The sequence below is a fragment of the Gavia stellata genome, chromosome 12 (genome assembly GCF_030936135.1).
Source record: "Gavia stellata isolate bGavSte3 chromosome 12, bGavSte3.hap2, whole genome shotgun sequence".
NCBI lineage: Eukaryota > Metazoa > Chordata > Aves > Gaviiformes > Gaviidae > Gavia > Gavia stellata.
Genome location: NC_082605.1, coordinates 10,994,169 through 11,017,049, shown reverse-complemented (window position 1 = coordinate 11,017,049; position 22,881 = coordinate 10,994,169). Strand labels below are relative to the sequence as shown.

At 38.4% G+C, this 22,881-nt stretch overlaps 1 protein-coding gene across 1 annotated transcript in view; it reads left to right on the top strand.

Moving 5' to 3' along the window:
- Window positions 1–1,397: 1,397 nt before the first annotated feature.
- TASOR (transcription activation suppressor) overlaps window positions 1,398–22,881 on the top strand; it is a 34,214-nt gene continuing 12,730 nt past the window's right edge. Inside the window, exons 1-15 of the mRNA XM_059823170.1 lie at window positions 1,398–1,794; window positions 9,194–9,339; window positions 10,516–10,608; window positions 11,526–11,598; window positions 13,318–13,409; window positions 13,764–13,922; window positions 15,232–15,359; window positions 16,029–16,060; window positions 16,762–16,867; window positions 17,283–17,386; window positions 17,499–17,602; window positions 17,838–17,910; window positions 18,046–18,120; window positions 19,752–20,468; window positions 22,215–22,657. Of these exons, the coding sequence (XP_059679153.1) occupies window positions 1,398–1,794; window positions 9,194–9,339; window positions 10,516–10,608; window positions 11,526–11,598; window positions 13,318–13,409; window positions 13,764–13,922; window positions 15,232–15,359; window positions 16,029–16,060; window positions 16,762–16,867; window positions 17,283–17,386; window positions 17,499–17,602; window positions 17,838–17,910; window positions 18,046–18,120; window positions 19,752–20,468; window positions 22,215–22,657 (2,742 nt within the window). The remainder of the gene's footprint in view (window positions 1,795–9,193; window positions 9,340–10,515; window positions 10,609–11,525; window positions 11,599–13,317; window positions 13,410–13,763; window positions 13,923–15,231; window positions 15,360–16,028; window positions 16,061–16,761; window positions 16,868–17,282; window positions 17,387–17,498; window positions 17,603–17,837; window positions 17,911–18,045; window positions 18,121–19,751; window positions 20,469–22,214; window positions 22,658–22,881) is intronic.

Genomic DNA, 22,881 nt, shown 5'->3' with positions numbered 1-22,881 from the left:
ATTGCCTTTGCTGTTTAAGATTGTCCCAAAAAAGTGGAACAAACCATACTGTTCATATTTTTAACTGATTCGGTAAGAACTGTATCTCTTATACTGCCTTTGTACAAAGCTTCATTACTGTTTTAATTGGAATTGCTCCTTACACTGAAGACGTTAGTCCAAAGACAGAAAAAGGTTGTCAGTGTTTGTAAACCCCCCTATAAAGAGGGGAAGATGTTAAGGGGGGGAGGAAAGGTTATTTGGTGCTGTTCTAATTAATCATGAGACTGTCCAAGAATTGTTGAAGTATACTAAGACTTTTGCCTGTCCTTCATGGTTAATGATTTATTTTTTTACTCTTCAAAGGGGGAATTTTGTCTGAGGTCTTGAAAACGGATTAACATTTGAGAGGAAGACGGAAGAGGTGTCACTCCCGGCGCGCGGCTGCTTTCTGTTCCTGGGGGTTTGCCGGGATGACCCCACGCCGGAGCTGCCTTCTCAAGGCCGGGCAGCCGGACCTTCACCCGCCCGGCCCACCTCCTGCAAGATGCAGGGGCCAAAGCGCTGCCTGACCCGAGTCCTACCCTGGGGGTCGTGCCTGGACGCGGGTGAGCCTGCTGAGCACACTGACAGAGAGGCTGTTCTAAACCAATGCGCCCGCTACTGCACCGCGTGAATGATGTGCCGTCTGCTAGCTGTAGATCGAAGCATGTGGCGTTATCTTGCAGTGAAATACTCCGTTCCCCAGCGGCACTGCCTGCCTGCCGGACCCGCTGTGGCCCCGCGCTGGCGGACGGGGGACGCGGACCCAGCGGCGGCCCCGCGAGAAGCGGCGACGGACACCGGGACCTGCCCCGCCCAGCGCTCCCCTCGGCCTCTCCGGGACCTCGCCTCGGGCCTCTGTCCAGAGCCGGAGGAAGGAGCTGCCCGTTCTCCGCGCCCACACTGCCCGTAGGAGGGAAGCGGGAAACGAGCGAGCTGCCTCTTCCGCCCCATCCCGGCAGACTGCGGGCGGAGGGACCTTTCTCAGGCGCGGCCGAGAGCCCGGGGCCTCGCCCGGCTGGCGGCGGCTGCTACCATTTTAAATACGGCTCCGCAGCCTCCGCCTCCCGCAGCAGCCGCCGCTCGCTCGCACACGCGCCGCGGCGGGTGCTGCGGCGGCGCCCCCAGCGCCCCTAGTTATAACTTGTGCCGCGAACGGATTGGCTAAACCGGGCTGCTCCAGCCCCGCCCCCTTTCTGTGTGCGCTGCCGCCATGTTAGAGAGCGGGGAGCGGGCGGCGGGGCTGCCATAAAGCGAGCGGACGGAGGGGGAGCAGTAGCGGCAGCGGGCGGTGCATGGCGTTGGGGAAGGGGCAGTTTGGTGGGGAGGAAGAGCAGGCGCGGGCTGTCGTGCTCGCTTCTCGGCGATAGGAGTGAATGGCGGATGCCGTGATCCCCAGTGGTGGCGAGATGGAGCCGGAGCAGCATCAGCGGACGGAGAAGACCAGCGCGGGCCTCCTCGGGGTGGAGAGTAATAGAGCAGGAGCCGCTGAGGACACCACACAAAATGGCGGACGCTCTGAGAGCAGTAGCACTGGGGAGGCGCTGCTGGTGGCTGCTGTTGCTGCAGAGGACAAGGTCCCCCCAAACCTCAGCATCACTAGCAGCAGCCAGCGCAGGAGCAGCATCTCAACGGCAAATGAACAACAACAACAACAGCAGCAGCAGCCGCCCAGCGGTGTGTTGGGGGGGCCTCCCCCTCTCCCTAAGCCCCCAGAAGACCTGCCTGTTAGGAGGAACTTTCAGATCCCCAGGAAGAGCAGAGAAAAGAAAGGTTGTTCCTTCCCTTTTCCTCCCTTCTCTCCCTCACTCCCCTCTTCATCTTATTCATTAGGCAGGCTCTTTATGCACCTCACACAACTGCATGCAAAATCCTGCGGGTGTGGAGGAGGCTATGGCATGGCTCGGACTAGCAAGGCTGCTGGGGATAAGATTTTTAGCGTTAGGCTTTTACATTCTTCCCTCTCCCTACCTCTCCCTCTTTTTCGTTTTTGTTTTGTCACGAGGAGGCAAAAAAAAACCAAACTCGGCTTGAATTTCAGACCGTTGCTTTAAAAGGACGGAAAAGCTGGATGTGATCAGGGTGGGCTTGAGTGTTGATCCTGGCTCTGCTTCTGGAGATGCAGTCGCATGCAGAGAAGATGGTTCTCTGGGACATGGACGCACAGAGAAGATGGTTCACTTTTCTCTTCCCCCGACCTCCTCTCTGCAGGAGAGGGGTGTAATCCTGTTTAGAGTAGACTAGCAAACACTGAGCAGAGTTGTCCTTCATTGATGATACGCAGAAGACTGTTCTTATCTAGTGAAAGTTCTTTACTTTGCAGGGAGGAAGCGAGCATCCCATGTTCACGTGCCTTGCCTTGGAAGCGTTATTCTTCCAAGTGACCAGGATTTGTTTTTTCGAGTAACTCTTCCTCTAAAAGCCTGTGGTATTTCTTACTTTTCATGAGAATCCATTGGCTTCTGCTTATCTTTGATTTTGTTAAGTGGCTTTGAAGACATGTCTTGCTCCCTCCCTGAAACTTATCTCACTTCTTGACCTTTTACAACGTGAGGTCAGTAACTTAGTATGTATCACAAAAATACCTGTTCACATAGGCTTCTAGTTTTTCAGAGAAGAGTCTAACATCTAACTTCTTGAAATGCTTTCTTCTATAAGGAAGAGATGAAGGTAGGTTTATTTCATTATCCAGTCTTTCCCTTTCCCTCCTTCCATTTTTGGCAGTAATGTTCCCTTTTTTGTTCTTCCTTTTCTTTCCCATTGCCACCCCCCCAAGGGGGGGATACGAGTCTGGCAGAGATTCATTGTAAAAAGGACTGGGTTGATTTGGAGGAAAAAAGGTCTCATTATTCATCTGATGGAAAAATGTCTGGATAAAACATGGTGCCTCTTGCACTTCCATATGTCAGACCCAAGTGTGATTACATTTAAATACCTTTAAATATATCTCAGAAATATTTAGTACTTAACCACAGACATTTGAAGTTCCTCCCTAGCATTTGGTTCCAATGTGAATGAAAACCTGCAAAATACCTTTTTGGGTCATCTAATTCATCATTTGCCTATGCAGAACTATCTCCTACAGTGTGTAAAAAGTTTTAGAATATGTAGTTCAAACATGGGGCTTCTGTGGCTTCTAGGGTAGAAGTGGAAGCCATTCTTGCCCTACTTCTAAAATTCACTTGCTAATGTCAAGGTCATTTGACCCATTCTTAAGGGCTTACTTTTTAGTCTACTTGTCTTTTTTTCTTTCCCTTTCAGCTTACAGAACACTTCTTGGACATTTTAATCGTACTGGTGACTTAACGGTTTCCAAAATTCTCAAAATGGACCTCTCTCCATTCCATCCATGGTGCTTGCAGTCTTACAGTTGCTTATGGTTGCTGATTGTTGGTCTTACATCACGTGATACCATAACGCAAAGTGCTTTGAGAGAGCATGTCGTAGGCAAGACTAGCAAAAGTAGGATGGCATAAAAACTGCCAACATGATCTTTGAGGACAACCAAATTGCTATTGGAATTGGTATTGGCATTTGAGAATGCTGCAATTAAATCCGTTTTGGAACTAAACTAGAAGATTAGCGGTGCATTGATTGTCTGATACTGTAGCGGCATACACTTACAACATGCTTAGTACCAGTGTTCAAATACATCATGCTAAATTACAAAATAATCAGAATATCATCTGTTCCTCTCAAAAGAGCTCTCTTGGCTAGATTCTGAATTCCAGCATGAAACAATACACATGGAAGCTTTCTCCATACTTCCTTGTATTGGAATTGCCCTGATTTTGCTTTTTAACCTCCAATTTATTCCTGGACATACCGTCCTGAGAGATAGGTGCTGTCTTGATTATGAAGATCAATCTGTCATGTACAAACTATAAAATCTGTACAGAATGACTTTGGGTGGGGTTGTTTTTTGTGGTTTGTTTTTGTTCTCTAAGCACCATCATGTGTTTTGGGAACAATTTTTGATTGTGAAGTAATTAAAAATTGAACCTGCAAAACAAAAATGTAAGGGGAAAATCCTCGAAAACTTAGGGTTTAGCTGGTTATTTAGCCTTTCTGGAGTTTGTCGCCGCCTCTATTTGGAGACTAAGGAGGGACTGAAAGTCAACAGAAAGAACTTTGTTAATGTGGAGAAATGCATCTGGAGGAAACATACCTCTTAAAACTAACTGTGGTTAGCTGTCACAGAGAATCTTTCTTCTGACTTCCTTTTTTTTTTCCTAGCAGAAGAATTCGGGAAACCAAACTGTAAAAAAGGTTGGCTGTGAGATTTTTTTTTTTTTTTTTTAAAATGTGTGCGTGCATTTGTTTTCCTACTTAAAACTGTCTTGAAAGTTTCTGTTTTCTTGGTACATACAGTTTAGTAACGGTGTTAAGATCTCTTGAGTAGCTTACCTCTTTTTATAATATTAGTACTATAGTCAGTTGTCATGGCCTCTTCTAATTTGATTGTCAGATCTTCTCAGGTGTCCAGGTCTGCCTGAAACTTTAAAGATCCTTGTTTAATAGGATGAGGAGAATAAATTTTCAAGATAAAGCCCTGGAAGGGCATTTTTTGACTTAGTGAACTCTTGAGTGTTCCTCATACCAAAAGGCAATTCCAAAAAACATGCTCAAGTAGCAAACAATGACTTAAGGGGTTGCCTGTTGGTAAAGGTTGGACATTTCTTTCCGTAGTCTACCAAGTTAACAAATGACTGCTGTTTCTCAGGCTGAGTGGGGGGAAAAAGGTCTTGCTTTTGTCTGTGAACGTCTTAGCAGTACTTGCTTGGAGATCTAGGTTGTCCCTTTTCTACTTAACAGTATTTGATGTTTCATTTTGCCTTGTCTTTTGTCTCCTTATTTTCCATATCTTTGGTAGAGATGCGTATCTGCTATTTGCTACTTGCTATTTCTACATGGGGATTTCATTAAGCGATCCTTGAACTTGATAACTACTTAGACCTTTTGAGAGCAAAAGACATTTTGGGCCGAAAAAATCACATAAGTAACAACATTATGATTCGTTAGCACCACAGATTTTTGGTCTTAGTCTTGAAAAATGAAGACTTAAAGAAAATTACGCTTCTCAGTGGAGTTTTTGTAGCAGGAGTGCTTTTTTGTGAAGAGTGCTAGCGTTCTGCCATCTTACCTGATAATAAAATAAGTAAGTATCTTCACTTGAAAGTTAGTTCAGGATTCCTTAAAGAGAGCGTCTCTGTCTTCCTCTCCATCACATTCTGACTTAAAAGAAAAAAAAAACAACACAAACCCGCTAACTTCAAACTCAGTTTTCTCAGGTTGAAGCACTGGACAGCTGTGAATGAGAAACCTAAAGCCTCTAGGGAATTACACGCATCTGAACATCCAGTCTAATGTCTGTCCCCAGACTAGGTACTATATTAGCTAATCTTAGTTTCCACCTAAAAAATACGTTCCAATACACTGAGTAGAAACTAAACAAAAGCAGTATTTATTTACTTATTTTTACTTCTGCAGAACAAGCCCGCAAAAAACACAGTAATTGACTTGCATGTGTTATAAGGATACTACATGTTAGTCCTTACACAAATTACCGTTTAACTTAAACGGGTCCCATAAAGGTGCAGCATACCCCCATCAGGTTTGTATAGTGAGCCTGAAAAACATATGCACACGCTACTTGTCTTTGAAGTGATGTAGGACTGAAGATAAGCTTAATAATCCTAGCCTTTGCCTGTGAACATAGGATTTGGTGACTGCTACAGAAGGTCTAGTTTAGTACCTTCCAGGTTTTTTTCTTGCTTCTGTACTCCTGTTAAGTGAGGTACAGGCCCTTCTATAGTGACCTTCATCTTTTAGAATATAGCTGCCTTTTAGCACCAATGCTTAGATGACAAATGGAAAAGTATTTCCTTGCTAGTTATCTCAGTAGGTAATGTTTCAAGTTTTTAGTAAGGACCTGAAGCCTGCAGTGCCTCAGATTCTGGAAGAACTGTGAAAGTGGATTTGAGCCTGTCACAAAGCATATGATTAGAGTGTTTGAAGAGTCCTACTTGGCCAACAGGAAAAAAGCTTATGCCATGCACTCTTAAATTTTTTGACTGTTGTATATGGTAGTTTATCTGAAATTCAAAGCTAAGTGACTTATTTTTTTACTTTATGATTACAGTGCTATCCTGCAGTCAGTTTACCAGATTTTCCTTGCTTCATCTGTCATTTGGCGACTCAGAATGCAATAGATACAAAATTAGCAAGCTGCCCCTGAAGAAGAAATGCTTAGTGAGTGCTGTCTAGTTCTCAAACTAAGTGTGGACTGTCTGCCACTACTATATATGAAAAGGTGTCAGGCAGACAGGATAAAATTTGGTGTTTATAAGTACTCTTCAAAACATAAGTAGTATGTTAGTTCTGCAAGGATTATACATTCAACAAAGTTCATTCATGTTCGTTTTTTCTCAGTCAGTAGCTGATCATGAAGCCAGTCACTCTTAATTTATGCATGAAGTAAACTAAGGCAAGGTTCTAAGTGTAGTTGCTGTTCTTGTTCAGTTTGTATTGAGTGGGCAGCGCACATCAAAGGAATAGAATTCCCTTTACAGTGAAGTTTTTGGATTATTAAGCATTTTCCTACTAAAAGGTGGATGTAAGGTCTTGTTCTTGGACTGTTGTGATCAATTAGGTGGAATCAGTCTTGTTTTAATGTTCTGTATGTTCCCAAATTGAAAAAACTGGAATCTCAAAAGTGACTTTTGTGCCCAAGTACTTAAATATTTCAGTTTTGATCTGTCTTTACTACAAAGGTAGCAACAGCCCTTCAACTAGCTTCAGTAGTGTCTCTGGATGTTAGATGATGTTTGGGGTATAAATTTGGTGAAGTACAACAAAGTGTATATATTATTGAATAATAAGTAACAATAGTAGTAAAACATACTTTCAGTCCTCTGCTAAGGGAATGAAGAAAAAAAATGCCACAATCTTTAAAAAAAATCTCTAATTTGCTGTATTCCATAATTTAAGGCATTCATTATAGCTCTTCCATCAATCTGTTGAGAGCTAATTGTATAGTAGTTTATGTAGGTTCTCCCTAGCTGAAGAACAGGGGAACTTGCTGTTCTTGGGCAACTCTGTCTCAGCTCGCTTGTCAGAACTTTCCACAAAGCAGGAAATGTTTAAACACAAATGGGAATGTAGTTGACAATATTTGAATGAATGACAGGAACTTAATTGATGTAATAATATGCCTCTTCCTAGATTTGCATCTGGGAAATAGGTAAGACATTGTGTGTCGTTTGTGGTCACTCTTTCTAGCTATTCCTGTAGAGTTTTCTACTTGCCTGGACTCAAGACAGAAGAAATAGGCTGGGTTTGAGCATGCGTTTCTAGGGGGAAGGAAGGAGAAGGGGCGGGGTGCAGTACTTACTGTTAAGGAAATGTGAAATTTGGAGAAGCAGCTGGCATTGGTAACCTTCTGCTTTAACTGGTCCTTTTAGACAGAATAGGAGCAGGCAATGTGTGAAACTCATGCACTGCAACATTAGGGTTTAATAACTCCTTGTCAGAAAGATCTAAGAGGTGTATGGGGATGGGATGACAGGAGGTGCTTTTCCAGTGTGTGTATATCTACAGTAGGCTTGTTTTATATTTTACTAGTAAGTGTTTCTCTCTTCACTACAAGTGCATTTGATCTTAGTAATACTAAGTTGAGAATTTCATTCACTTCCAATTATCTTTCCTCCCATATTGCTGTCAGCCTTTCAAGAATGAAGGCATTGTTAGTAAAAAGGATATTATATAAGAACGGTTTCTTAATTGCTTTCATAACTTCTACTCTTAAAAAATCACTCGTTGCTGGTGGTGGAATCATTGCTTTACTTTAGTTTGTGAATGTGTTATTACATTATAAAGTGTGTGTGTGTGTGTGTAAACACAGCTTCTACCAGATAACAGGAAACAGTTTGGTTTTCATTTAGAACATGTGTTTTATGTTGAGGCTAATGCAGTAAATATTTCCTGCAAATAAGGAAAAGATTACTATCTACTACTGTGTTATTTAATGAAGTTGGAGATACACTGTAAAGATGTAATTAAATTTAATTTGCTGTTAGAATAATGGCAGATTGTCTGTTATGCGAGACTAATACTATTGTAGTTCATTCCTAACTATTGTTAACTTCTAGTGATTTCAGGTGGTGGTGGTGGTTTGGGGGTTTATTTCGGTAGAGAAAAACAGGCTCTCCTACTGCAAAAGCAGTCTCAGAAATACCTCTTGGAAACACTTTCTGTCTGAAGTTTGCAAGTACCATGAGAATGCTGCACTTCTGTGAGTATTTTGGAAGTTACCCTGGGGAGAAGAACACTTGCCATACTGAACTGGTTCAGTTCCCCCGGGAGTATTATTTTTGTAGGCATTACTCTCAAAATCTGCACTCATACTCTCTGCTGGCTCACTCTCGGGTTGCTCTTCTCTTGAGTTTGTCACTTTCAGTAGCCAAATACAAATAAAGACGCTTGGGGAGATGAACACGTTGCTGTGTGAACTTAGGCAAAGGTTTGTCCAGAAGCTGAATTTGTACAACAATAAAATGAAGGGCTTTCCTTTTAAAGGAGTTATTGTAAGATCATAAAGCATGAACACAGGCAGTGTGGTTTCTTTAATAATAGGAGCTTATTGGACTTCTTAAGACAGTATTGAATTTGTTCATATTTAACCTAATTACCATAAGCAAACAAACAAAAAACACCATAACGGCTCTAAAGAGCGGCTAAGCTATGAAAGTGTTGTTGAGGTTTTTATTAGAACAATTCATTCCTGGTTCTTAATTGAAAGAGCTAATTAGTTTAATTAAAGTTCTAGAAGTTTAATTACAGTGTTTTGCAATACATATCAGACTTTTCAAAGGGTAAATTCAGATTTGAGGTGCTTCCCTTATTAACTTCTGAGAACTAGCTGTTCAAGAGTAATATTAAAAAAGCATAAAGAAATGTGACTTTTTTTATAAGATGCTGTCATTCTAGGCAAATTTAACTTTAAACTTTCTAGCCTAAATTCCAACTTTTTCAACTATATTAGGTGTTTTGTATTCTAAATTGAATCATGAACTGTTTGTCTTTACGCATAAACTGTCAGTGAACTGGAAAATTTTGGAATTTTTTCAGATTTGTATTGGAGCTTATTATTTTATTTTTTCTCTTTTTATAGCACTCTTTCAGCCAGTAGCTGTAGGCTCTCGAGAATTTGAGGATGTTGTGAAGATTCTGCATTCATCTTACTTGGAGCCAAGTTCAGTGTCCAATTTTAATTACAAGAGAGCCAGCTTAGTTCATAGTGAACTGTTGGAAAAGGAAGTGAGTATATTTGTGGCTTCTCTTTATGAATAAGGTACAAGTCAAATGAAATTTAATGTTTTTTCTGAGTCTAGAGGCAAAGGCCTGGAGATTATTTTCTACTTATGTGCTTGATATTTAATTGCAAACTCACATCCACAGAAATGTAACCAGCTATTTTGCAGGCAAGTTTATTATTGCATAGACATAAAATCTTGCCTGCCAGATACAATTTTTCTTTTAGTTTGTTTTTGAGTATTTGGCACCATTTGTCTCTGTGCATTTTCAGTTTTCAAAAATGTTCTTAATTTTTTTGTATTTTTAATAACTTGGAAAGATGTTTTAGTCTTATTTGAATGGCCTGATGCTTCCTGTGAAACTTAAGATTAAAATATTTTTCTGATACTAAGTTTACATAGTCTCTGTAATTTTGTTCTTTTCCAAGAAGTACCTAAAAGAGTTGGTTACTTGAACTAGTAAGTGGAGCAGCTTGGTTGAAGCACTTCTGCTATACCTTACCTGGTGTCTCTTAAATCTAGCCTTGGCTTGCTTTCATAACTGTGAAATAAGTTTTCAGTTCCAGTGCCAAAAAGCTTCACGTATGGAGTAATAGAATATATAATTGGTTTGCTATAATTATTGTCTTGAAACTATAAGGTAAACGCTGAAGCTTTTTTTTTTTTTCCCCTACTATAACATTTATGATTCACAGTTACACCTAAGGAGTATTGCAACTGATGAAAACCACCTCAGTAGCAGTGAGGTGCAACTGCAAAAGTATATGCACAACGTAAGAGATAATGTCTCTTACACAATGCTAGGTCTCTCTCCTAAAAAGAGAAAGAGGCTTATTTCTGGAATTTCAAAGATGATATGGAAGACATTGAGCTGGATGATTCTATATACTTATGCTACAAAGATAACACTAAAACATTACTGCACAGGTTTGTTTGAAGAGTGTCTCTTCCTTAAAAAACCAAACGAACAAATCCTTGGGAAGATTAAGCCAATTATATTTCCCATGGGTATAATGTTTTTTAAATTTAATTTTAGCATACTATAGTCTGGTTCAAATTATCTTTTTGATTATTTTTGTACACTTGGATCTGCTAACATAGATGGGGCCTTAAAACATTGACACTTGAATGTGACAGCAGTAATCTGACTATATGTGTTAAGACCTTTCTGTAATAATAGTTCACAGAAAAACGCAGAGAGCTGAAATTTGATGGTCGCCTAGAAAAAGAGCTTTCTGAAACCTATGCATTTCTGATGGTTGATCGACCTCAGGTAAGAAAACAAAACTGCATATGAAATGCTTTCTCTTCTTTTTCAATTAAGAGGTTTTGGGTTTTTTTAAACTGAATGTGCTTATTGACACACTTAGTAATCTTTAAGTTATTTTTGCAAAATTCAGCACTGGAAAGTGTAGAAGGATGGGAGGAGATAGTATTATAATTATTATCATTATTTATTACTATGTCACCATTTAAATCATTTATTCTCTGCTGTTTAAGGTGCTCCATTTACGTGTCTCTGTAAAGTATGTATTCTCTGTTTTAGGCTCTGCTTTTTAAATAAAAGGATAGATTTTCTGCATGGCAATTGGTTTTTTATTGGTTTTATGTTTGTTTTTTTATTGACAAGGAATATCACGTGTTTTCATTGCAGTTGTTTGTTGGTGGCTTTGGGGTTTTTTGGGTTGGTGGGGTGGTTTTTTTTTTTTGTTCTTTTTTAGTCAAGAAGATGTTACCATGAGGAGAAGGTAACATGTAATATTAGAAAATGGACCTTATCTTCTGTGTCTGTTCTTTGATCATATGTTTTTAATGAAAGTGATGGAAAGGGAGTTTCTGTGCTTTTGCTGCTATTACAGAGCCAGGATTTCGTAAGTATTCAGTCATTTGGCAGGTTTACTTCTACTTTGTGTATTAAAAGCAAGTAATGTTCTTAAATTGTGTTTAAGGTATAGGGAGGCTTTTTTTAAGATACGGGTGAGTCTGTAACTGCTTCATACTGAGTGTTTGACTTGCACAGTTTAAAAGTTTAAATAGCAATTCAGACTAGTGGTTTTAATTTATAAGGGTTTTTTAGGGGTTTGTTTTTGGGGATTTCTTAGCTCAATCAGAATTCTGTAATTGTTGTTTCTTGCTGTTTGTTAAGCTTTCCTGATAGACTTTCTTGAAAAAAATGTCTGTTCTCTTCAGATCCAAAGCATATGCGAAAAGGGGCTGCAGGTGGGCCACTCCAAAATAACAATTCTCGGCAGCCCTTCCATGGGTAACTATCTTTTGATTATATGTGCTGGTATTATTCAGTATGAGTTGGCAGATAATGTGATGCAGTTGTGTAAACTTTCAGTCCTTTTTCTGTCACTTATGGCAGGAACATCACAGCTAGGTATTTTTAGCAAAGTAGATTGACATCAGAACATTATTTCATAACTTTTGTTTTTGACTAGTTCATTTAAATTCTTTTCCTAAAGGGAAGACATAATTCTCATTTTGGCTTAAGTCAAACCAATATATCATGTCTTCCCAGTAAAATTTGGAGGCCAAAGAACTAATGCAATCTATGGCTGTGTCCCTCTCTGTTTGTATGTACATATATATATATATACATTCAGAAGTACCTAATGGAAATAGTTCTATCTCCATCAATACTAAGCTCAGCTACTAAAGGTCTTGAATCCACAAATCCAAGAAGAGCATAGATGAATTTGAGACTTGGAAGACTCACAAGGTGTTAGAGATTTGAAAGTGCAAGATGTGAAGTTCCTTTTGCAAAGCTTTTCAAACAGAAAATTAAGAAATACTTTTCTCATCCTCTGTAAGAGTAACGATACAGAGGTATCAATATGAATGTTGAAAACAGAACAGATGCAAGGCGGGGAGAACAAAGGTATATGAGCATATAATCTGTTACTGTTTTAGCTAGTTGGTAAAGGTTCTGGAGCAATTTATCAAAGCAGTTAAAATACAGACGTGGAATGAGAGGAACCTAAGCAAAATGGATGCTTTTCTGAGTACCTGAGTTCAGCTACAGTTATTTGATCTGAGGTAGTCAGCTAGACCAACAAATGACACTGTGTGTTTGAGGCCTTCAAATCTGTGAAATTATGGTTGAAGTGTTGAAAAGCAAGAAATTATTTTACCATTCCATTTGAGTGTCAATTCACGATTCCAATACAGTGTATTTTTGTCAGCAATGTAGGATGAAAGATTGCTGAGGATGCCAGTGTTTTCCTGCCTTATTTCTTAATCATAGCTTCACTGCTTATCTCCGCATTGTGCAATGGGACATTGTACAGAAGGACCTCAGTTGTTTAAAAAAAAAACCAAACACCTTAAAGCAGTATCTGTATAGCCTTTGGGCAGGGCTCGTCCCCTTGGTCAGAACACTTTTGGTGATGTGGGTTGAAGGGAATGATAAACGGACTCCAAAGTTGGTGGTAAAAGGAGACCTTTATTGCTTTGCAACATTTCCTTTTATACCTTCTCAACTGATCATGCGTGATGCACGCGCCTTTTCTGTCTTTTTGATTGGCTTATAGCTATTATCACGCAATATTCTATTGGCTGTGGCTACACAGGCTATTTTCTCTTTATAATAATTCGTTTATTCTTTCCCTATTTTGAGTTCCTCTTTCCTCCTGGCTCTTTTCCAATGACCTTAGTCTACAGACGTGTTTATCAGCTCAAGGTCACTGGCGTACTGATCTCCTAGAGTGGGTGTGCTCCTTTCAAACTGAGCTAGTGTCCATATTCTGCTATGGCGTTTAATACTGCAGTTGGTGCAAGTAAACATTTATTCTACTGTCTTGAAGTTGCAGATTGTGAACATGCCCTTACCACCCCTCTCTGATCATACTCCAAAAAGATTGTTGTATCTTTATTGTTTGGTATACATTGAGCTTTAATCACATGTAATGCTTCTTAAACTTCTAATAACATTCTAACATTCAGCATAATGTAGGTTTTTTTTATATACTCCTCTCAGGTGTATATATCTCCAGGTATGCTGATTTATTGCAGCCTAATCCTCTAGAAGCTGGAGCAACTGGAGATGTGATTGTTTTTAAAATAATAAAGGTAAATTTATCTTGCTTATTCTTGAAGGATTATATTGCTTACTGATAAAATAAAGGTGTTTTTAACCTAACTTATTGAACTTCCATTTATGTGATTATCTGCTTGTAGAGAAACTAGAACCCTACCAGGTTTAAAATCTGATGTTGACACTGAGCTTAAATAAAGCATAATACGGTTTTATAAAAGGCAAAAATGTCTCGTTTTCTTTTGAAAGTATGAAAATAATGTACTTCTATAAATGGTTTTTTTAATGGCCTGTTTTCATTTCCCTGCTTTTACTTCCTTTGGTGCTTGAAACAATTTGCCAGTTTTCAGGAGAAAGCTTATGCTTACAATTCTTCTGCTTTATTACAGGGAAAAATGAAAAGCATCTATGACCACATCGGTATGAAAGCAATGGAATCGACAGTAAAGAATGCGTTAGATCCAACACCAAAGCACGAGTGTCATGTTTCAAAGAATGCAAATAAAGTAACCTCCTTGTTGGCTTATCGAGCCTACGAACTTACTCAGGTAGAGGAAAGTTGAGCGTGCGTTAACTTCTTGTATAAAAGAACTTTATGTACAGAACTTTTTGAAATTATGGAGATAAAATCACTGAAGATACAACAAATACTGAGCGTGTCCTGTAAAGCTACAGGCTGGTGTATGTTTAGCAGTAGCCCACAGATGCCTGTATTGGAAATACAGAACAACATGTCATCCTCTCCTGTTTCCCTTATATATACCTGGACCTGACGGAGAAGATCTGCTTCAGATTAGGATGTAGGTGGAATAGGAAATCACTAGGGAATGTACATGGGGACTGGAATGAGGGGTGGGAAGGAGAGGAGATAATATGTGTAGTTTGAAGTGTAAAAGTAGAACTGGCTAGTGGGCATTAAGTGAGACTCCTAAAAGGGAAAACATTGGCTAGGAAAGAACAGCATTTTTCTTTTTCTTTTTTTTCTTTTTTTTTTTCCCCTTACCACATTCTCAGGTTTGGCGATGGTGAGGGAGGAGAGAATGGAATCAGTTCCAGGCACCTCTGTTGCTCCAGCTGTTCCATCTCTGTTACTGCAGTAATCCATTGCAGTCAGATTATTCCATCAAGTGCACAGGTTTCAGGATACTTACTTGAAAGCATTCTCTTCAGTATTACAACTTCTTTTGACTTCTGTAAATCAGAGCTGGGCACTGAATCAGGTGGCTAGAAAATGAATGTATGTTTTCATTTCTCATTACAAAGTTGCCTTAATTAACATTTTTCTTTAACATTAGAATTTTGTGACTGAACTAAGGATGGACTCCAAAATTCATAGCAATGTTTACTTTCCTCAGTGAATTTTTTTTGTTTTTGTTAATTGTCCCTTACATCATCAAGAATATACTTTCAAATAAATGTTGCAAAATTATTTTTTCATTCTTGATTAGCTCCTGAAGTAGCGTCCATCCTGTCAGTGTTTGATAAAGGAGGGAGGAGAAGGTGAAAAAATTACCTTAATTGGTTGTATTATAAAGTACATATGAGAATGGCGTTTAAAAGCTTCCTTATTTTATGTGTCAGCTTTTGAAGAAATAGGCTGTTGGTAAAAGGAACACAAATGTGATTTATTATAGTGACTTATAACTTGTTTTATGTACCAGTTAATGTTTTGCATAATGGGTTTCAAATGAACTCCCTTTGTTTATTTAAATAATTAATCATGAGGTATATTTTGTAAGCTATTCCTGTGAAAAAGAGTACACCTTTCAGTGACGAAAGGTCATGGATTGTTAGTATATTTGCTAAATATGGTTTACCGGACTTCTAATTTAACATGGTGTTCACGTCTTTTTCTAGTACTATTTTTATGAATATGGCTTTGATGAGATAAGGCGAAGACCAAGACATGTTTGTCCTTATGCTGTGGTTTCGTTTACTTACAAAGATGAAATGGTACAAGTACCAAAATTCTTGCCCTCATCAAGGTAAGCTAGGAAATGAGTTTTGGAAAGACTGTATGCAGCATGAAGAATTCATAGCTCTTGGCAGTAGCTTAAAATTGATTTAGATGAACAGTGTTGAAACGAATGGACATGTCACAGGGACTTAGCATAATAAATACTTCTAATGCAAAGCAAGAGGTGACAAAATAGGTGTTACGCAGCAGGCCGGCCCCTGTAGGAAGTAGTTCTGCTGCTCTTTTCACCTACTCGCCTTCTGCCGAGGTGGAATCCCTGTATAAAGTGTTTTTTTTCTGCTTAACTGAGGAAATTCACAGACATAAAAATGTTCACAGCATTACCTTGCTTGGTATTCTAAAAAAAGTTCTGTATATTTTGTCACTGAACTCCTCACTGGTGTTGTCTTACTGCTTGTGGAGAGAATATCTAAATGGGTAGTTGGTTACAGATACAATATGATACCTATGCTGAGAGGAGGGCATCCAGATGTGAGGACTGTACTATGTAGTGCTAAAAGTAGTTACCAAGATAGCTAAAATAATACAGGATGCTGCAGCAGTGATAGCTTGAGTTTAGAGAGCTAATTATCAGTTTTGCCATTTTGTTAGACTGATAAAATATCCTTAATGTAAAATTTAGTAGCCAGAAGTTTCTGTCTCAGCCTAGTAATTCTGTCTTTTTTTGTTTTGTTAGATCCAACAGCTTCAACACAGATAGAAGTACAGGTAAGAATGAATTGAAATGTATTGCTTTTATGATATAGACATGGAAGGTTTTGGACTTTCTTCCCCATGTAGTTTTATTTGTCTTTAACCAGAATGGTTGTTTAGTTATGCAGACTGTATACCTGAGTTTTATCCTGTACCATACTGATTGCGGGCATCTCTTCCTGTTACTGGATGATCGAACAGACACCTTAACGTGTACCTTTTTTTACCAGAACAAACCAGAACTGAACAAAATCAAGTGTCTTTTTTCCCCTCCTTTTCTATTTAGAGTGTAGTAAGAACTTACCTTTTGTTCCCGAATCTGTTGTTCAGTGGCACTTCAAATAATATGATCCTCTGTCCTGCTTTTCTTTTGAACCTCATTTAAGCAAAATATTAATATGTATGAAACTGGTTGACAGTTAAGGAAGGAGGATATTATTCCACAGGTGTTGGCATCAAGGACATGCTTATATAGACAGGTACAGGTAACATGCCAACCTCCTTCACTCTGCTCAGAGCAGGTCAAAACAAGATGGGATTGTAAACACCCCTTCTGTTACCTTTTAACTTGTTATTTAGCATATTATTGTCTGGTATTAGTATGAAGTTTTTACTAAACTGCTTTTGGAGATTCAGCAGCCACTTTACTCCCATTTCCTTTCAGTCCCACCTAGCAAGTGGTTTCACTTAGTCTTTCTTTCTCCATCTTAATTTAGATAAATCCTACTATACATTATGGAGGGGACAGCTTTGGAATAAAGGCAAACTTTTGTGCCATGTTTCCTTGAAATCAGCAGCACGTACTTTCCTTCCATGCAAGCTGTGAGTATTACCATTTAAAAAGTAAGTTTAAAATATTGCTGTGTTAAAACTCCTTCTAGTAGAGACTGGTGAATTTTGGATATATTCAGCTGAAAATCTAAGGTACACATTAACTAGATGCTTTAAATGTGTGAAACTAGACTCTTGAGTCGTGTGTGTCCAGAGCTTCTTTTAGTTCATGCACGTAACTCTGTCAGCATCTCTTTTTTGTTTGGGGTTTTGATTTTGTTTTTTTCTTTGAGGTGACACATACTCCTTTGCAGGAATAAACATCACTGGCTCATGAGATAGTTGAAGGAACTGATTTTTATTTGATAGTTCTTACTTGGTCAATGAGGGTAGGACTACGGGGGGGAAAAAGAAAAAAGAGGTCTTTATTTTTTTTTTCCTCCCTCCCCCCACCTTTCGTTTCCAGTCCTGAGAAGCTTGAGGTTGAAAAAGTTGTGAGCATTGATCAATTGAAGAAAAAAATTTCACCAGCATTGTTCTATAAAGAAACTTACCTAGGAGCAAGAGAAGGTAAACAGTTCTAGCTTATTTTTTTTAAACTCAGAATTTTAAGAAGTTTTCTGAATTACAGTTTTGTTTCTGTTTTTTCTTACCTTCTCTTTCTACCCTTGTATCATGTCAGTGTTGAAGAACGGCATGTACTGTAGCCTTTATGAAGTTGTGGAGAAGTCCCGTTCTGGTAGTCACTTGGAGGGTTTACTTCAAAAACTAGAGAAAGAGAAACTTGTGAGTGCAACAGATTTGACTATTCCTGTTTTTAAAAATAATTTTACTAACTAATAATTAAGGCATATTACAAGATCCGTGATTTCGCTGGAATTACTTAGCTGGCATATTCTTAAGTATTGTATCTCAGGGCACTTCTCTATCCATGATGGAATTTAGCTTACAGACAGAGTATTCGTAGTGACCAAATGTCTTTGATTGTTTGAAATGGTACACTTTTTTTGCTTGAAAACAGGTTCTTGTGAAACCACTTCTGGACAGAGGATTTCTTTTTCTTCTTTCTCCTTGGCAAATGACGTCCCCTTATGGTATGCATACTCTGGCTTTTTGGTTTTGAGTTGGTTTTGGTTGGTTTTTTTCTTTTTAGGGGGTTGGGTTTTTGAATACTTTTGAAGCATAGTGGTCTTCTCCTTCTCAACTGATTTTATTTTCTTGTGTTCTAGACCACCAAACTGGACGGCCTCGCATGCTACATGCATTGTTTCTGTTTCCAGAACCTAGAGGTATAATGAGCTCAGGTAAGTTTGTTCACTGTTGAGAATGTGGTGTACGTGCTTATTTAAATGTAGTTTATATTCTGTTGAAGACTTCGGAGTGTTATAGCCTGTCAGTGTAAACTAGGAATAACAGTTTGCATTGGTTATGGTGATGGTGTTCAGAAAGGGTTCATTTCTTCACAAAAGTAACTATCACACTGCATATTTTAGGTTTGCTTGTTCATATCTTAAAAAGTAAAACTTTGTTTGGATTTCTTGATTGTCTATTCTAGTAGAACTGAGTGTCAGTATTCCAAGAGAGCTATGCATTAGTAATAATGTTGCGCTTCAGAGGTTTGAGGGCTTTCTTTAACCATCAAAACGTTAAGGACAAAATATCTAAAAATCTTTAATGTACCTGTAATTATTTTTTTTGCATTGGCATATGCACCAAAAACTGAGTAAATGAGCAAAGAAAATATTGATACTACCAGGTAATAAAAGATGACTGAAAGGACTTGGCTTTAGTAGAACTTTAATGCTTTGAGATGAGACTTTAAAGTTAATCTTTTACAGTTGAAATTTGCAATAAGTAATACTAGCAGCAGAATGCAGTCCTTTTTGGCCTGCTGTGAGTTAGAAGGGATATTGTCAAAACATAGCTCTTTCCAGGAATTTCACTTTTACAAAGAAGTTCTTGTCCTAAGTCTTGGCAGCTTCCTAGATTCTTCTCTCTAAATTTTTTATTTTAATAAATGCCATACATTTTTCTTATTTAAGTAACAGTTGTGAAAATTCAATCAGTTATAGATTGGATAAGAAGAGATACGATATAAGATGACATTTAAAGTGTGTGCATGCCAGTTCCTTAAAAATACTCCAGTTCTTGCTGCTGTGACATTTTAAAGACTTGTGGGCTCCAATTTCTGTCAAACACAAAGTTAATCACTGGTTTGAGTTTTCAGAAGTGCTTAAATGGTTGAATGGAGAAAAGTTGCAGTTTCTGATTGGAAGGGGGGAAGAGTGTGAATAAAAAAAATAGAAGAGGGATGTAACTTAGAGCTTCCTTGAGCTGCTGTTTCAAGGATGTAGTAAAAGGATCTAACAGCTTTCCGGGAAAGGCACATGCTTCCTCCACACGCTCCTGGTGCATCTCTTCGATGTAGTGAGTTGTGTTGCTTTGCAAAGGAATGGAAAAAAACTATAGGTTTCTGCTGGGTTACTAAGCTGGATCATTGTAGAAGAGTCCAGTGAGCTTAGAAGTAGCACAATGAATGTGTCAGTATTGCATAGGAAGGAGTAGTGCTTCCCCTGTTTCATGCAGGGAGCTGTTAGGCTGCTTCTTAGTAAGCCTTTGAAGTGGCCTTCTTTTAGAAGGGTCAGTAAAGTGGTTTGAATTGGAAATGATACATGTATCTAGGATACAGATTACCACAAAATTATGAAAATGAGCAGTTCATCATGAGTACGAGAAGGTTGACTTTTTAAGTAGGCTTTAAAACTGGTTAATTCACAAAAAAATTTCTTTCCTGGCTTTTGGGTTATTTTTCCACAGTCATTCCAAACTGTGTTTCACCAAATATGTATAATACGGAATATTGCTAACTACTCATCATTTATTTATAGTTTTATGATTTGATTTTAATTGTGAATTCCCTTTTCTCCTATGGCAGCACAAAAAAGTGTTCTATTTGGAACACAGAAAAATTCAACTACCATGGTGTTGCACGAAAATCAGGAAATCATTCCAGAATTCACAAAGTTTATTCAGTCTCTACATTTTGCTTTAATCCAGTCTCGTAAAGACGTTACTGCAGATTTCAATGCTGTTGTGGAAAAGTATATAAATGAGTATTTGAAAAGATGCTATAGTGGCTCTGGAAAATATAGAGAATTTGTATTATATCGGTATGAATCACGGTTGGATGACAAAAAATTTCTTTATCCTGCTCCAAAAAATAAATCTCATATTGACAGCTCCTTGCAAAACTATATTTTTGGTTGTGAGGCATATCAACTACCTGTTTCTAGAGCTAAGGAATTGATGGAGGGAAATCGGAAACTTCAACAGTTCAGTCCCATCTCAGATTATGAAGCCACAGAAGAGGACTCTGATTTTGCCAACGCAAAAAGTGGGAAAAGAATCCGTGCAAAATATGAAGCCACTGCTGCCAAGCGAAAACTGCCTCATTCTGGAGATTATGATCCTGATAGACTCAAAGAACTTATTAACTTAATCCAATGTAGGAAAAAAAATGTAGGTGGAGATTCTGATTCTGAAGACCTTAGAAATAAAAGCGGTCTGAAAAGGAAGCTGGAAAAACAGTCTGAAAATCTGCGGAAATACTTAAAAATGAGTGAATCTTCAGAGAACAGTTGTCAGTATGAAGGTAAGAAAGCCTTTGTTTAGAGTTCCTCTTTAAACATTGTAATTCAAAACATACTTAACATTTAATCTTTATAGATTGAATATTTTTTGCATACTGTGGCTATTTCAATGCATGGTGGTTCATTTAAATATTGGCCTGAGATCTATCAGTAGGGATGTAGTTTATTTTTATGTAGGTTGCCTCTTTCTGGAAGATAAGTTAACAAGACTTGTCATGGAAGCTGCTGTTGTTCTGCCTCTTTGGAAAGAAGGCAGACTTCCAAAGAGTTTCCTTAGCTATGGAACTGTCCAAAGACTTTTTAGTATAGAGTTCTAAGGAGTCTTGATATCATAATGTCTTTTGCAGAGTTTGACTTTAGGCATTGCTGTAATTCTTTATGGCTCCAATACCCTATATAATACCTAATAAATTTAGACTGAAGGGGAGAGTTGAGCTTCTAAGCATGAGCACAGTTGTTTTGAAATAGACAGTAATGTGTGTAGTGGGACAAAGGAAACAACCTAATAGTATTAAGATTGAATTATTCTGTACATGAAATTATCTACATCCAAACCTCAGATAATTATCACAGATGTTATCTGTTACTTAAGATCTGCCAAAAAAACCCCTTTGATTTCTGTTTCCCTGACCCTTTTCTCAAGGCAATGATACAGGCCTCCTTCAGAAGGGGGAAAACTGGGGAGAAGGGTGGCACAAAGAAGAGGGGGAATTACATCAAGGACCAGTCATTCCCATGTGTACATGAATTACTTCGGAAGATGAAGTGGCTGATCTGAGGAATAAGTTTCCCTTTTGAGAGGGACAAAAGATACTGGAGTGTGTGGAGGGAGGAGACAAGAGGGTAGGCTATGTGCTAGATGTTGGGATTCCTGCTTGAACCTTCAGGGTCTTTTTATGTTGATAGTTAATGTAAAATACGTGAATGCATTTCAGCCTGGCTGTAGTCAGAACAGCATCTATTTAAAACTTAACTTTGACTTAACTCTTTCAGGAGTACCAAAACAGCAACATCTATCTATGGTTTGAATTGCATGTTTTTATATAACCCTAAAAGTAATTTGTTTGTCTTGCAAAAAATCTTACCGAAAATATTGTGAGCTTAAATATCTAAACACAATTAGATTTCCATGTATGATAAATGAATTATGGGTTCATCAGGTACTAAAAGGAGTTCCTTGGCTTGTCCCTTTCCAAGAAGAATAAATACCATAGGTATTTACTCATCTAAGGGGATGAGTAGAAGAATAACCCTGTTCTAAAGTTACGTTTAGTATAAATAGGCATGGTGAAGTTTTAGAATTGCACTTAGTCTAAGATAATTTGTGAGGTTAAGCATGAAGATACTCTGCAGCTTCTGGAGCAACAGTGATAGGGTGGAGAGAAGTAAATATTTTGCTTAGACTAATCTTTTTCTCTTAACAAGTGATGGAGAATTTTACAAGGTTTCCATAAAATACATAGATCATACTATGTGACATCTAATAGAACATAAAATAACATGGTATTGAGTGACTTAAAAAACTGTAATTATTTATTTGGGGGAGACTGTTAGCATTAGAAACTACCCTTTTATCAACATCTACCTGTTTAAAAATTATTAAGAAAATAAATGGATGGGTACTGTATGAATTGATGCTAAAGAGTGAGACTGTGGGTATGTGGTAGGTGTTTGGGGGGGTGTCTGGTTTTGCTTTTATTTTAAAAATTAGTAATGGATTACTTTTCCCCTCCTCCCCCTGTTCTAAGGGGGCAGAACTTCGGATTCGCCACACTCTCTTTTCTCAATTAATACTGGTCTTGGTCGACATGATACTGACTTGAGGCAGCAAGATGTATCCGACCCTGCTGTTACTGACACACATGGCCTCATTAAACTGCTTTTAGAAACACTAGCTAGTGCAGGACACTTGGATTCATCGTTGGCACGGTCTGTAAATCAAGCTTTAGGATTAAGCACTGATGAAATTGAAGAGGATATGAGACAAAAATATGAATATGAATCCATTCCAGCACAGGACAAAGATGATCATGAGCTTCCTAATACTGCTCAGGCTGAAAATGTTAACTTTAAGGACCCACAGAGCCCAGTGATACTGGAAGCTGACGCGGCATGCTTACCCTACCCTGTTGGTGTTGATCTACGGCTTTCAGCTAATGAAGTAGGCCTTGAACACACGCTACGTTTAAAAGTAAGTGAAACTGCCATGTAGCTAGATGCTCATAATGAATGTACTATTTTCATAAATATTATGAGACTGAATGAAAAAAACATTGTATTTTTTTACATAGGTAAACATCAGTAAGCACTAACTTTTCCATGAAGAAGCTTTTCTGTTTCATATATGGAAATTTTCTTAACTCTAAGATGTGTGTTCCTGCTTCCTTATGTATACTTTTTCTATAATAAAATTAT